This window comes from Gastrolobium bilobum, unplaced genomic scaffold (assembly GCF_033153095.1).
Source record: "Gastrolobium bilobum isolate Gb01-03AN ecotype WA unplaced genomic scaffold, APGP_CSIRO_Gbil_v1 utg8637, whole genome shotgun sequence".
NCBI classification, from domain to species: domain Eukaryota; kingdom Viridiplantae; phylum Streptophyta; class Magnoliopsida; order Fabales; family Fabaceae; genus Gastrolobium; species Gastrolobium bilobum.
The window spans coordinates 304719-318761 of NW_026898325.1; the positions used below are offsets into that span (position 1 = coordinate 304719).

Genomic DNA, 14043 nt, shown 5'->3' on the forward strand with positions numbered 1-14043 from the left:
GCAGTATCACCCTTATTTTTACTGTGGGGTTATGATGAATACCCTTGTTGCTCTGTTCACTCCAATTATTTGATTTTGATTATCATGATTTTCCTTGTAATCTTGGATCTTATATTTTGAAATATATTGTGATCCACTATGATTTGCCTTGTATTATAAATCTTGCATATTATCATATTGAAATAACCGTTGACTATCTGTAAGTAATCTCTTCTGTAGCTTTTTCCTGTGAATTGAAAAAGTCTTGGTCTGTATATATGAGAATGCATTTTCGTCGAGTATGCTATATATCAAATTCAAGATGATCTATAAATATTTGTTCAAAAAGCTCGTTCTTAAAATTTTCACCCAATTTTAAGGGAATACTAATCTGAATGCTGTCAAATTTTGACCCTAAAATTAATATCAATTTAGAAGGTATATTGTAAAGGGACAATTTGCCTCTTTATTACTGGAAAAATTTGTTCATTTGTGGTCAAAACATTTCTAGAGTATATTGTTTAACTTCAAAGCAGAAAATTCAAAACATAACCAAAATATAAAAAGGAAATGTTACTGATTGTTAAATGAAATATCACACCACCAAAAGAAAAGAGCAATCATAATGACATGTCCTTTTAGAGTCACAACTCCACAACTTATAATATGCAACTCCACAAATTTTGATGTTTATGTGAATTGTTGAGGGAACTTGTATAAAATTGAATTCTACCACAAAGCACAAAGTGTTTACACTTTTAACTCGCACTAATTTTCTTATGGCACATGAGAGTTTGGTTGGAGAAAGGCAACCATTGTGGCGCAAGGTCCCAATAACTTCAAGCCTAATCAATCTATATCGCATTGTAATTGTGATGAGGCTTGTTATCATTGCTTTCTTATTCCGTTTCCGTATCTTAGCTCCAGCATATGATGCATATCCCTTGTGGCTTATCTTTGTGATATGTGAGATATGGTTTGCATTGTCATGGATACTTGACCAGTTCCCCAAGTGGTTACCCATCACACATGAAACGTACCTGGACCGTTTATCAATAAGGTTTGGGCGTGAAGGGGAGCCAAACCAACTAGCCCCAGTTGATTTGTTTGTGAGTACTGTGGACCCTTCGAAGGAACCACCTATTATAACAACAAACATTGTTCTGTTAGTCCTTGCTGTTGACTATCCAGTTGAGAAGGTATGTTGTTATGTATCAGATGATGGTGCATCTATGCTTTTGTTTGATTCATTGGCATAAACTGCTGAATTTGCAAGAATATAGGTTCCTTTTTGCAAAAAGTTCAATATAGAACCAAGGGCTCCTGAGTTCTATTTTTCTCATAAGTTCAATATATGAAGGATAAGGTGCATCCTACATTTGTGAAGGAACGAAGGGCTATGAAGGTGTGATACATTAGATATGACAAGAAAGATGATCTTTATGTTTTTTGATTTTCTTGTCTCAATATCTATTATGACATATGGTAATTCTTGTGTATTTGCTTCATTGCAGAGAGAATATGAAGAATTTAAAGTTAAAATTAATGCTTTGGTGGCAAAGCCACTGAAGAAACCAGATGAGGGGTAGGTGATGCAGGATGGAACTCCATCAGAATTAAAATATATTAAACTGATAAAATATATCAAACTTTCATGTAGATTATAAAGAGGGTTGGATCTGTGGCATATCAGCTTGCCTTACCTCCACATTTGTCAAATTTGCATAGTATTTTTCACATCAGTCAACTTCGCAAATATGTATCTGATGTGTCACATATTGTCCAGCAGGAAGATATTGAGGTAAAGAAAGATTTGAAATTTGTTGTGGGACCACTAAAGGTTCTGGCTCGCGATGAGAAAGTATTGAGGAATAAGGTTATTCCCATGATCAAGGTACAATATGAAGGTTTGACTCCTGAGGACGCTACTTGGGAGCGGGAGAATGATATTCTCCAACGTTATCCTAAGTTTGACGTCAGGTATGTGTTATGTTATATATGTGATTTTGTGGACAAAATCCTTAAAAGGTGGGGTGAATATAATACCCATAAACCGTTTAATTAGAAAAGAGCATGTAATTAAATATTTAATCATCCATAAATGGGTTAAATTAAGTAAAAGAGCTAATTAAATAAATTAGGGTTCCTTTTGATGTAAAAAAGTACAGTCAGTGAGATTTTTGGGGTAAAAATATGTGTAGGAAAATTATCTAGAATGCAAAAGTAAAGTTAGAAATATGACTGAAAAATATTCTAGTTCATTGGGTGAAGTTTGGTATTGAATGGAGGTGTGTAGATAGATAAGTTATTACTCAGTTAAAGTAACTTGACTTTACAACTCTTTTATATAATTTCATTCATGTGCGCCGCTGTCTTCATCTTCTTTCTCTCTTTGCTGGTCGATAGTTTCCATGGAAGGGGGGTTTGAGTCAATTCTTTTTCTTGATTTTCTTACTCAAACAACCACCAAAATACAAAGTGTCATACATGAAAGTTTAAGTAAAAATCGTGGTGAATCCACTCCACCCATTTGTTTGGGCTGAAAAGGCTTGTGTGAGGAGCTCTCTCCTTCTCAAGATTTGGGTCACTATTCATCCTAGAGAGAGAAGTGGATTTTTGGTGGAACCAAGCTTCGATTTTGTTCTCCAAGCCTTGTATAGGTGATTTGAGGTAAGAGATCCTCATTCCAATGGTTTAAATGTCATGATTTAAGTTTTGAATATTATGAGCATATGTTATGGAAAGTATTGGAGTTGGAAATTTAAAATTGATGATAAGTTAGTATGGTTTATGATGTTATAGTGTTAAATAAGTATGAACACGTGTTTAAAGTTTGAAAAATTCCCGTGAATCCCTCCCACTAGGTTCAGCCATGGTGTGAAAAATTAGGGTTTAATGTGCAAAAAAATAATTGGACACTTTGTGAAGGTTTATATGTATATGTAAATTGTGAATTGAGTGAATTAAGTGAAAGATGCTTAATGGGTCTTGTGTTTTAAGGCATAAATAGATGAATTAATATGTAAAAAGGGTTTTACTACCTAATGATGATTATGGTTGTATGATAAGCTTGAATTTGATGGACTAAAACATTGGAATCATGAAATTGGCATAATTTCCTTTATATGCCTCTTAGCCATTTACAAAGGAAGTATGTTTTTAGAGTGCTCGTTTGTGCTAATGAGTATACGACCTAATGTAACGCCCGGCACTTCAAGAATCAATGACTATCCCCACATACTAACACGAGACTTTTCAGTGTGCTTTTTCCTCACTTGCACACTTCCTGGGAAAACTTCCCAGGAGGTCACCCATCCCAGAATTGCTCCAAGTCAAGCACGCTTAACTGTGGAGTTCTTCCGTTCCGGGCTACCGAAAAGCATATGCATCTTGTTAGTATAGATAGTACCAATTAATTCTTATAAGCTATCCCAAACTGTGCAGTCTCATACTTGCACAGTGTTTAGAATACCTCTCTTTCGGATGTCGATTCGATTCATTTATGCATGTATCCCCCCGCTGGAAGCCTGTCAGGAGTTGCTCCTTGTTCGTGCCTCTTTGCACCGGCGATCACTCCACGCCCTCGTCAGCGCTTGGGATGTTACATGTCCACCAGCTTCTGCCTGGTTCGTCCTCGAACCACACCGTACTGGAAGAGAGGCCCTGCTCTGATACCACTTGTAACGCCCGACCGCTTCCAGAATCAATGACTATCCCCACATACTAACACGAGACTTTTCAGTTTGCTTTTTCCGCACTCACACACTTTCTGGGAAAACTTCCCACCAGGTCACCCATCCCAGAATTGCTCCAAGTCAAGCATGCTTAACTGTGGAGTTCTTCCGTTCTGGGCTACGAAAAAGCAGATGCATCTTGTTAGTATAGATAGTACCAATTAATTCTTATAAGTTATCCCAAACTGTGCAGTCTCATACCTGCACAATCTTTGGAATCCCTCTCTTTCGGGTGTCGATTCGATTCATTCATGCATGTAACCCCTCGCTGGAAGTCTGTCAGGAGCCACTCCTTGTCCGTGCCTCTTTGCACCGGCGATCACTTCCCGCCCTCGTCAGCGCTCGTGATGTTACACCTAAGGACTATATAATTAGATGTTTTAACCTTTGGTTGGGTTAGATAAAAAGAAAAATGAGTAAGTTCCTTCCTTAGGCCTTATATGTGATTATGGTCATTTTCAAATGAGGTGTGTGCTAGGAGTTACTGTTTCACCAAGTGAGAACACTTTTATGCGTAAAATAATTTATATAGGTGGCTAAGCTTGGGTTTAGGCACTGGACAAAGAGAAATCTTATAGTTCATTGGTAATTAGCACTTTGCCTTAAATTGGGAAAAATAAGCCTGTAGGTGCTAAGAGGAGTAATAAGTGTTCTAAAGGCCTTTTGAGACTATCCTAAGACTAAGTGAATATGTAGAATTTTGTGGGGATTTGTTGAACAAAGAACCACCCTCTCATGGCCTAATATGATTAAGTAAAAAGAAAGTAACAATAAAATGTGTGTCTTGTATATTTACATGGCATTATATAAATTTATATTGAGTTTGTGTTGAATTCCTTCTCTAGGTGTGCTTAGGGACGATGAATGTTTGGAGACTCGGGGAGCAAGATACGTAGTTTGTACTACAAGTAAGCGAATTGGTAAAGCTTCAAGAGGTAAGTTCTATGTTTAAGTAGTCTTTTTCTGCTTGAGTGCTCCACCATGGTTAGTGAACTATGGTTGGATTGTATCATTGTTTTTGATGCTTTTTATAGATGCATTCATATAGAGCTATTTGATAACATGATATGATTTGTTCTGATGTGATTTCTGTATTAATCTTTGGCCATTGATTATATTGTACACTGATGGCTGCTTGGGGTCCTCCCTCGGGACTGACGGTGTACACCTCTGATATGTTTTGGTTCCGCTTGAGGTCCTCCCTTGGGAACACTTGCGTTGATTTCCGCTTAGGGTCCTCCCTTGGGAATGACTGCGTACGTCTATGATAAGATATGTATATGTTTTGTTTAGTTCTGATATCTGTTATATGATACTTTGTATACTCTGTATATGACTTTCATGCAGGAGTACGCCCAGGGATATGGAGAATTCTTTATAAACCTGGAGCTTATTGAGATTTGTTATCTCACCCCGTTTGGGGACATCATTTCAGGTACACAGACTGACGGTGAGCCTACACGGGGCAAGGATACGACCCGTGGATAGAGTGCTTTGTGGACTGGATATTGGGTAACAGTATGCTACCATTATTTTGAAGATTGTTTATGTGTTTCAATATTCTATTTGTTTTGAGGATCATGATGTCTGATCCTTTATTCGGTATATGGCCTGTAGATATTTTGTACATGTTTTCCTCTTTGATGCATGTATATTTGGGTATTCATGCATGTTTATATGATGATGTAATATTCAATTTATGTTTACATGTTGGATTTGCATGTTGTTAGACATAGTGGCACAGAGCCAAGTTATGCATGCACCCATGGATGAGAATATAGTCTTATATGGATATCCGGTAGTTCTAAAAGTATATATTGTATAACTGTCTATCATGATATCTTGAGAGTGGGATTCTTAAATCCTCATTTGTCCGATTTACAGACGGTACTCTGTCCGATTTTCGTCTCCGTCCAATAAGAATTAAACTAGTAGAAGTATGCAATGCGATATATCATGTGATAAAAGATTAAAGAAAAAGAAAAAGTTAGTTCGTATTTTCGTAAGTTAAGTCTTCCGTTGTTTCTGTTTAGTATCATATGTATGTTGATTGAACCGGCTCGAGAGGGGGATGTTACAGTTTTGTAGAATCACAAACCTTGATCTAATGTGTAAACAATCATCTCAATCCAAAATCTTAATGTGTTGGGTGAGAGTCTTTTTAATAGTTCATATTATTATCTAACACATCCCCTCATGTAAAAGTCATTTGGGTTTGAAACGTCAATATTGCATAGGTTCAATGTAGGAACGGCGAAGATCGAACTCGTGACCTTATGGTCACTAAAGCTTTGATACCATGTAAAGAACCATCTTAAATCAAAATATTAAGATGTCCGGTGAGAGTTTTTTTAATAATTTATATTATTCTCTAATGCCGTGTAACAAGGTGATGAATAAAAGGAACAAGCCGATGAATTAAAATGCATCAATTTGGAAATTATATCAATTTTATAATAGCATTTTTTTGGAACGTTCCAACAAAATGCTATTATGAATTTAAATAGGCAGGTATAGATATTTTTTTCTCATAAAAAGCTTGCCCATTATGATGAGGAAGCAGAAGCACGTTAGCCTAAAAGGTAGACAAAATGAAGAAGATCCTCGTATACGCGCATGTCAAACTCGTTGTTATCATGCATGAATGCAACGGTTATGACCAAATATAGGCAACATGCCAACACACTCAAAGTCAAAGAAAGAAAAAGCGACATCTAGAACTAGGACAAAACAACCTGGACCAATGATTTCCTAAACAGAATTCAAACGTGGTAAACGAAAATCCGAGGTTTTCTCCGAGCCCTCAAAAGTTATTTTTGTCTGTCCCTATATGAGTATATCTCCTTGGAATTTGGAACCAGCTTCTGGGCACCTTCGCCAATAGTTGAACCACTACCTAGTTTTTTTTTTTTTTTTTTTGTTTTCTTTGAACCCGTTCGCGGGTTCATTGTAGAAAAAAAAAAAAAAAACATGGCCGTCTCTATTACTCGCAGCATTGTTCTCATCACTCTGCTTTGCATCATTGTTTCATCAACCATTGCAGATGCTGCTGCTGCCCGTGGTAAAGGTAAAGGGGCGAAGCATAACCATTATCGTCAAATGGGGGCTCAGAATGTGACTTATGATGGTAGGTCACTCTTTATCAATGGAAGACGTGAGCTTCTTTTCTCCGGTTCCATCCATTACACACGAAGCACCCCAGATGTACGTTACCTACTTCAATGCTTTTCCATTCCTACCAATTATAATATTTAATATATCTTATATATAAAGTAATGGCTATGAATGTGGTGTGTGCAGATGTGGCCAGACCTTATTGAAAAAGCAATTCATGGAGGTTTGAACGTGATTCAAACTTACGTGTTCTGGAACGCTCATGAGCCTGAGCAAGGCAAGGTAATTCAAATAAAGGAATTTATCTCTTAACTAAATTTCTGGGACCATACAATACAGGACACTGCATGCGATTGTAAAGTCTTATGTCTATGCCAGTCTGTTTAGCTTGGTTTTTTTGTTTTTCCATTACGCAGTTCAACTTCGAGGGCAACTATGATCTGGTGAAGTTCATTAAGCTCTGTCAACAGAAAGGAATGTATGTTACCCTCAGGGTTGGGCCTTTCATCCAAGCAGAGTGGAATCATGGGTATGGAACCGGTTCATTATTATTTCATCCTGCATTGTTAGGCTTATTTCTCACTCTCTGATAAACTCATAATATTCTCAGAGGACTTCCATATTGGCTAAGAGAGGTCCCTGGTGTCATATTCCGCTCTAACAATGAACCCTACAAGGTAACCAACAACCATTGTTTTCGTTCTCCTTCTATAACTTGCGAGCCTTTAATTTGAGATATTGAATATATAATTTTAAAATTACTGAAATTATTTCTTTCTAATTTGAAGGCACACATGCAAGCATTCGTGGCAAAGATTATACAAATGATGAAAGATGAGAAGCTCTTTGCTCCCCAAGGAGGCCCTATCATCTTGTCTCAGGTTATGATTTTGTACAAGAATATCCTTCTGTTTAATTTATGCTCAGTATTCAATATACAAAACATCTGATATACTATTGAATTACTGCAGATTGAGAATGAGTACAACCATATCCAACTTGCCTATGAAGAGAAGGGAGACAGTTATGTCCAATGGGCCGCAAATATGGCAGTGGCATTGAATACTGGAGTCCCATGGATCATGTGCAAGCAAAAGGACGCCCCTGATCCCGTGGTAAGTTATCACATACTTTAGGCACAAATGTTCTTCCGGTGAGGCGTGACATGGAAATGAGTCCTATCATGTGTTATTTAACATGATTATGTCACGGGAGAGGATCCTAACCATTCACGATAAACTAAAGGTTACCTTTGACTTGACCTCGCTTAATTGATTTGGCAGATCAACGCATGCAATGGAAGGCACTGTGGTGATACCTTCTCAGGCCCAAACAAACCATACAAGCCTCAACTATGGACTGAGAACTGGACTGCTCAGTAAGTATAATCCTTTGTCTTTGCCTAATGCTTATCCTTAGTGAACAAATCTTTTTTCCTAACAAGTTGATCAAAAACTCTCTAGTTAAAGATAACAAGCTCCAACCCTAAGGGTAGGGTAACTCAGTTGTCAACTGAATTCCCAAGGGTTTGCTTGAGTCAAGGATTTAAACCCTGCCTCAAGCAAATTCTTGAAAAATCTTTGGAGGCCAGAGGATGTGTCTTTCTCCTTAAATGGAAGATTAATCTCATCCTTCCTCCGATAGCGAAACTCAATGCACCCATTGTTCCAATGAGGAGCTAGCCCATAGGACCGTACCCCGAGAACAGAGTTATACCAAAAAAAAAAAAGATAACAAACTCCTTAGTGAACAATTTTGAATATATGAGTCCCAGCTGCGCATAAATAAGGCGATATAGGAGGACACAAAAATCTAATACGTTTGTAATGTAATATGCAATTACAGGTACAGAGTATTTGGAGATCCAGTATCCCAGAGATCCGCTGAAGATATTGCCTTCTCAATTGCCCGCTTCTTCTCCAAGGAGGGAAATTTGGTCAACTACTATATGGTGCTGGCCTCATCATCCAAACTTTCTATTAATGTTACTAATGGCCCCATTTTTATTTTCTAACTCAATCTTCAACTCTTGTAGTACCATGGTGGCACAAATTTTGGCAGAACAAGCGCTGCCTTTACCACAACCCGTTATTACGATGAGGCACCTCTTGATGAATTCGGTCTGCAGAGAGAACCAAAATGGAGTCACCTGAGGGACGGCCACAAGGCTCTGCTCCTATGTAGGAAGGCTCTACTCAGTGATAATCCCAAAGTTCAAAAGCTGAACAATTTTCATGAGGTAAGCATCTCACACGGCTTTCCCATAATTCCCATTCCAACGAGACTGATGTTATCATATTATTATTAAGCTAAGCTAAGCTAAGCTGCTATTATATACTATGCAGATTAGAGTCTTCGAGAGGCCTTCATCTAAAATATGTGCTGCTTTCATCACTAACAACCACACCACCTTGCCAGCCACCATTAATTTCAGAGGTGTAGACTACTTTTTGCCCCCACATTCCATTAGCATCCTCCCTGATTGCAAGACTGTGGTCTTCAACACTCAAAGTGTAATTTGTTTATCCCTTATATTTCAATTTACAAGCAGAGAATTCGCATTCTTGGGTTTAATCCTTACTCTTTTATGATTAACTGTTTCCCATTGCCAAAATAAAAAACAGATTGTTTCACAACACAATTCAAGGAACTACAGGAGGTCAACCCGTGCAAACAATCATCACTGGGAGGTATTTTCTGAGAGCATTCCAACTACCAAGAAACTGCCACCAAAGGAGAAACTTCCTGCAGAGCTTTACGGTTTGCTTAAAGACACCACAGATTATGCATGGTTCACCACCAGGTGAGTTTATCTTCCGTGGTGACTTGTGAGCTTCTGAGGATTCAATTTATTTAAAGTGCAGACTCAGACTCGTGAATTATTTACTGCAGCTTCGAGTTGACTCAAGAAGACATGGCAATGAAGAAAGGGGTATTCCCAGTTATTCGCATTATGAGTCTTGGACATTCACTGCTTGCATTTGTAAATGGAAAATACATTGGTAAGCACACAAATTTCAATGCTGTTTCATTAGCCTTCGAAATATGGATTTAGGTTCAAATGCATATAGATAGATTCATAGAAAAGTGTCACTCTTCCATGATTAGGGAGAGACCGGGTGGATATTAATATAATTGCATTTTTCTTGATTGTTGTAAGGATCTGATCATGGTACCCATGAAGAGAAATCTTTTGAGTTCGAGAAAGTTGTAAAGTTCTTCAAGGTCGGAACCAACAGTATATCCATCTTGGGTGCTACAGTTGGATTACCGGTAAGAGCCTCAACTTTTTCATTCTTACAGATTTGAAGAAATTCAAGTTTTAATGAGGAAAACAACATTGTTTAATAAATATACAGGACAGTGGAGCATACATGGAACACAGATACGCGGGACCCAAGTCCATTCATATTCTTGGTCTCAACACTGGAACAATTGATCTGTCTCAGAACGGTTGGGGTCATCAGGTACTAATCTGTCAACAAGACACTGCTTGGGATAAAAGATCTGAAAAGATGGATACTAAAATCTCTATTCAATTGATGGCAATGACAATGACATAACTGAATTGGCTCCATTTTAATTTGCAGGTTGCTCTCAAAGGTGAACAACTTGAAATTTTCACTGAGGAAGGATCAAACAAGGTGAAGTGGAGGCCAGTAAATGGACCTGCAAGGCCTCTCTCCTGGTATAGGGTAAGAAATATAGTAATTTTTTAGGACATGGACAGATATTGGATCAAACTCTAGTCAATTTTTTTTTTTTTTTTTTTTTTTTGGACAAGATTGAAAAGCACACACTTCCAAATTCCTTCATTCTTTTTGACCTTTTTAATAATATGGATTCATTTTACAGACAAGATTTGACACACCAGAGGGAAGGGATCCTGTTGCCATCAGGATGAATGGTATGGGGAAAGGAATGATTTGGGTCAACGGTAAAAGCATTGGTCGTCACTGGATGAACTTCCTCTCTCCTCAAGGAAAGCCTACTCAGTCAGAGTAAGTTTTTTGAGTTTCTATCCAAATAAAAAACAAATAATCAAGTTCTTCACTTTTGTTTCTTTCTGTTTATGGGTCCATTTAAAATTTGTTACTTTATCATCATCATCATCACCAGGTACCATATCCCAAGAGCTTACCTCAACCAAAAAGACAATTTCCTTGTTGTATTGGAAGAGGAGAATTTAAGTCCAGAAAAGGTTGAGATCCTAACTGTTGACAGAGATACAATCTGCAGTTTCATTGCAGAGAACGATCCTGCCAATGTGAATTCATGGGTATCTAGTCACGGTCAGTTCCGTGCTGTTGTGGATAAGGTTAAACCACAAGCTTCACTCAAGTGTGCTAACAGAAAAAAGATTGTTGCTGTGGAGTTTGCAAGCTTTGGTAATCCTTCAGGTTATTGTGGAAGCTTTGCTTTGGGTAACTGCACTGCACCTGCTGCCAAGAAGATTGTTGAGAAGGTATATCATTTCTTTGCAAACAAATAAAACTCTTTTTTCTTTTTCAATTAATACATACAACACACACAGATACATACATACATACATATGTATATATATGTTATGGTGTTAACATTTTTGGTGTGGCTTGGCTTTGAGCAGCAATGCTTGGGTAAAGAAGCTTGCTCGGTTGCATTGGACCGTGCACTCTTCACAAAGAAAGGTGGTGATGCTTGCCCAAGTTTGGTGAAGACACTTGCTATCCAAGTCAGGTGTTCCTTCTAGAGATGGTGGTTTCATTGGCCAAGTAGAACAGTCCAGAAGCTCAAAAATCAAAATGTCATTGTATTTTGTATTTAAAAAATTTAAAGGATTCATTTTATGATCAGCTTCGCGTCCATATCAGTTTCTCTTAATTTTTTCGCTCACATAATATAAAAAATATATATTAAAAGAAACTTTTTTTTATTTTCAAAAAATAATAATTTATTATTAGGAGTGTTATTGTGCAATCTTTAATTCACTTTCTAAAAAATAAAAATAAATACATATCATAGCAGGACTTAATTTGAATGAATCCCTTTAATTTATTTATTTTGGTGGGGGAAATCCCTTTAAATTTTAAATAAACTAGTTTGAACAAATTTTATATACAATTTGAATTCTAAAAAATTTAAAATTAGGTGATCAAACATCATTGTCTTGTGATATATTTGATGAAGCTTTGGTTTAATAGTTTAGACCATCAACTTTTTATTTTATTTGACTGGTTTTTTCTCACTTGTTTGCGGTAAGAACATCTAGAGGTATCACGCGTGTATGGTAGAGGAGAAATTATTTTTAACCAAGTAAATATAATTACTAGAGAAATGATGAAAAAGTAAATTTGTTGATAAAGTTGAAAAAAAGTTGATTGGTAGAGCGAAATATTACCGAAAAAATTAAGTTTTCTAAGTCTATATTTGGTTAAAGATAAAATATTGATGGAAAATGGGTTAAAATTACAAAAGTAACCCTTTAATTTTTGAATCTCAAATAAAGGAAAGAGACTGATGACAACCGTACATCTCAGGGTCATTTTTGTCTCCATTTTGCGCTCATTTTCTCCATTTCCGAGCAAATCCCAAAATACATCGCAAGTGATTTTCTGGAACAATAAATTCCTTCAAATTTTGCAAAGAAACCAAAATGCTGGACAAAAGATTTGCCTGGTTATATTTCTTTAGCTCTTGTACCAAACATGGTCAAGAGAGAATACCAGTGAGGTTACATGAGCATCTACAACTAAAACCTCTACCAAACGTCCATATTATATATCAACTGTTATCCCTTCGGAATCAATAAAAAAATAAAAAAAATTGGCTTCTGCTTTTTTGCCATTTTTTGTTTTTTATTTTTATTTTTTGACTTTTGCGGGGGGTGGAGGAACATTCCATGTTGGTTGTTTGATTGCTAGTAAGGTTAGAAGTTATATATGGGATAATATGTCAAGTAGTAATTATATTTTGATTTAGGAAATGTATTGGATTGAGATTTCTAAAAATTTTAATGGACTAATTTGAATTTCGTGAGACTTTTTAGTGAGAAATATAAATAGGATGTCTCTTTCACAATCTCATCCTAACCCTTAGGGTTTCTTGAGATTTCTCTTTTGCAGTGTCTTCTTCTTCCTTTGACGGGTCGACCCACTCGAAATCAGGTTCCGCTATGGGAGCTTCGTCAAAGCTCAAAAATAGCATATTTTTGAGCAATTTTCATCACAAAACAACCTAAAAACAACAAACTCAACAAAATTTTAATTTAATTCATCTCAAAACAGCAGATTTTTTAGATTTTTTGAAAATTTAAAAAATAATTTTTCAAGCTATTAGTAAGGTTTACAACATCAATTAAAAAAAAATTTAAACGAAATTTTATCATGAATTTTACTGATTGAGAAAATTATATTAGATTTTTTTTATTAATATCATTGCATTTCTTTGTTATTTTTTTATTGACCCTTGTAATTTTGAATGTTTATTAAAAATTCATTTTTTAAAATATTATAAATCTATATTGTCATTTAAAATCGTATAAATTCTATTAAAATCCTTTAAAATCCAATCTTATGAAATCTTGATTATTAGTGCATTCGTAGTACCTTATTTAAGAGTGAATTAAAAATCGAGATTTTTGGTGATTTACGAAAAATAAAATAAAATTTATAGGAAAAATCATTTGCAATGTATTTTCAAAATAGATTAAGGGTAGGATAAAAACTGCCTTCCCCCCCCCCCCCCCCCCCCCCCCCCCCCCCCCCCCACATCTTTTGATTATTAGAACTTAGAAGTAATGAATTACAAAGTTAAAAAGAAAATTTATAGAGAGAGAAAGAATAAGAAAAATAAAAAGAGTAGTTTTTTTTTTTTCAAAATATAACCTGATAATTTTATAACGTCGTATGTTTTACCAAGTTGTTAGATAAATAAATAAACAAGCTTTTCTAAATTTTTTAATAAAAGTGAGAGTAAAGATTATATGTTTTCTTTATTAAAGTATGGAGATGAAAATATGGTTGTTATTACTAAATAAGTTGATCAACTAATACGAAATTGTTATAACTTTATCAATTATATTAAATTTGAATTATCCTTTTGATCCGACTTGACTCCACCAAATTTATCCAGCAATAAAAGAAATATTTGCTCTGTTTTAATATTATTTTTAAAAACAGCTTTTTGGTTTTTTAGAACAAAAAAATAAAAATAAAAACCGTTTGATATAGCCTGTTTT

The 14043-nt window shown here is 35.9% G+C and overlaps 1 protein-coding gene across 1 annotated transcript; it reads left to right on the forward strand.

The window, feature by feature from the left end:
* The first annotated feature begins 6683 nt into the window (after positions 1–6683).
* Positions 6684–11556, forward strand: LOC133314935 (beta-galactosidase 13-like). Its single transcript, XM_061516488.1, has 18 exons — positions 6684–6917; positions 7014–7109; positions 7244–7356; positions 7438–7504; positions 7616–7708; positions 7799–7942; positions 8111–8205; positions 8673–8778; positions 8863–9066; positions 9173–9340; positions 9452–9630; positions 9720–9829; positions 9988–10100; positions 10187–10294; positions 10418–10522; positions 10683–10828; positions 10947–11292; positions 11434–11556. Exons 1-18 carry the CDS (start codon positions 6684–6686, stop codon positions 11554–11556), a joined length of 2550 nt encoding a protein of 849 aa, XP_061372472.1.
* Positions 11557–14043: the final 2487 nt, after the last annotated feature.

Coding starts and splice junctions, on each gene's coding strand:
- LOC133314935 (XM_061516488.1), top strand. CDS start 6,684: ATGGCCGTCTCTATTACTCGCAGCATTGTTCTCATCACTCTGCTTTGC. Junction 8,206..8,672: donor ACTGAGAACTGGACTGCTCA/GTAAGTATAATC, acceptor ATGCAATTACAG/GTACAGAGTATTTGGAGATC. Junction 9,341..9,451: donor TGGTCTTCAACACTCAAAGT/GTAATTTGTTTA, acceptor AATAAAAAACAG/ATTGTTTCACAACACAATTC.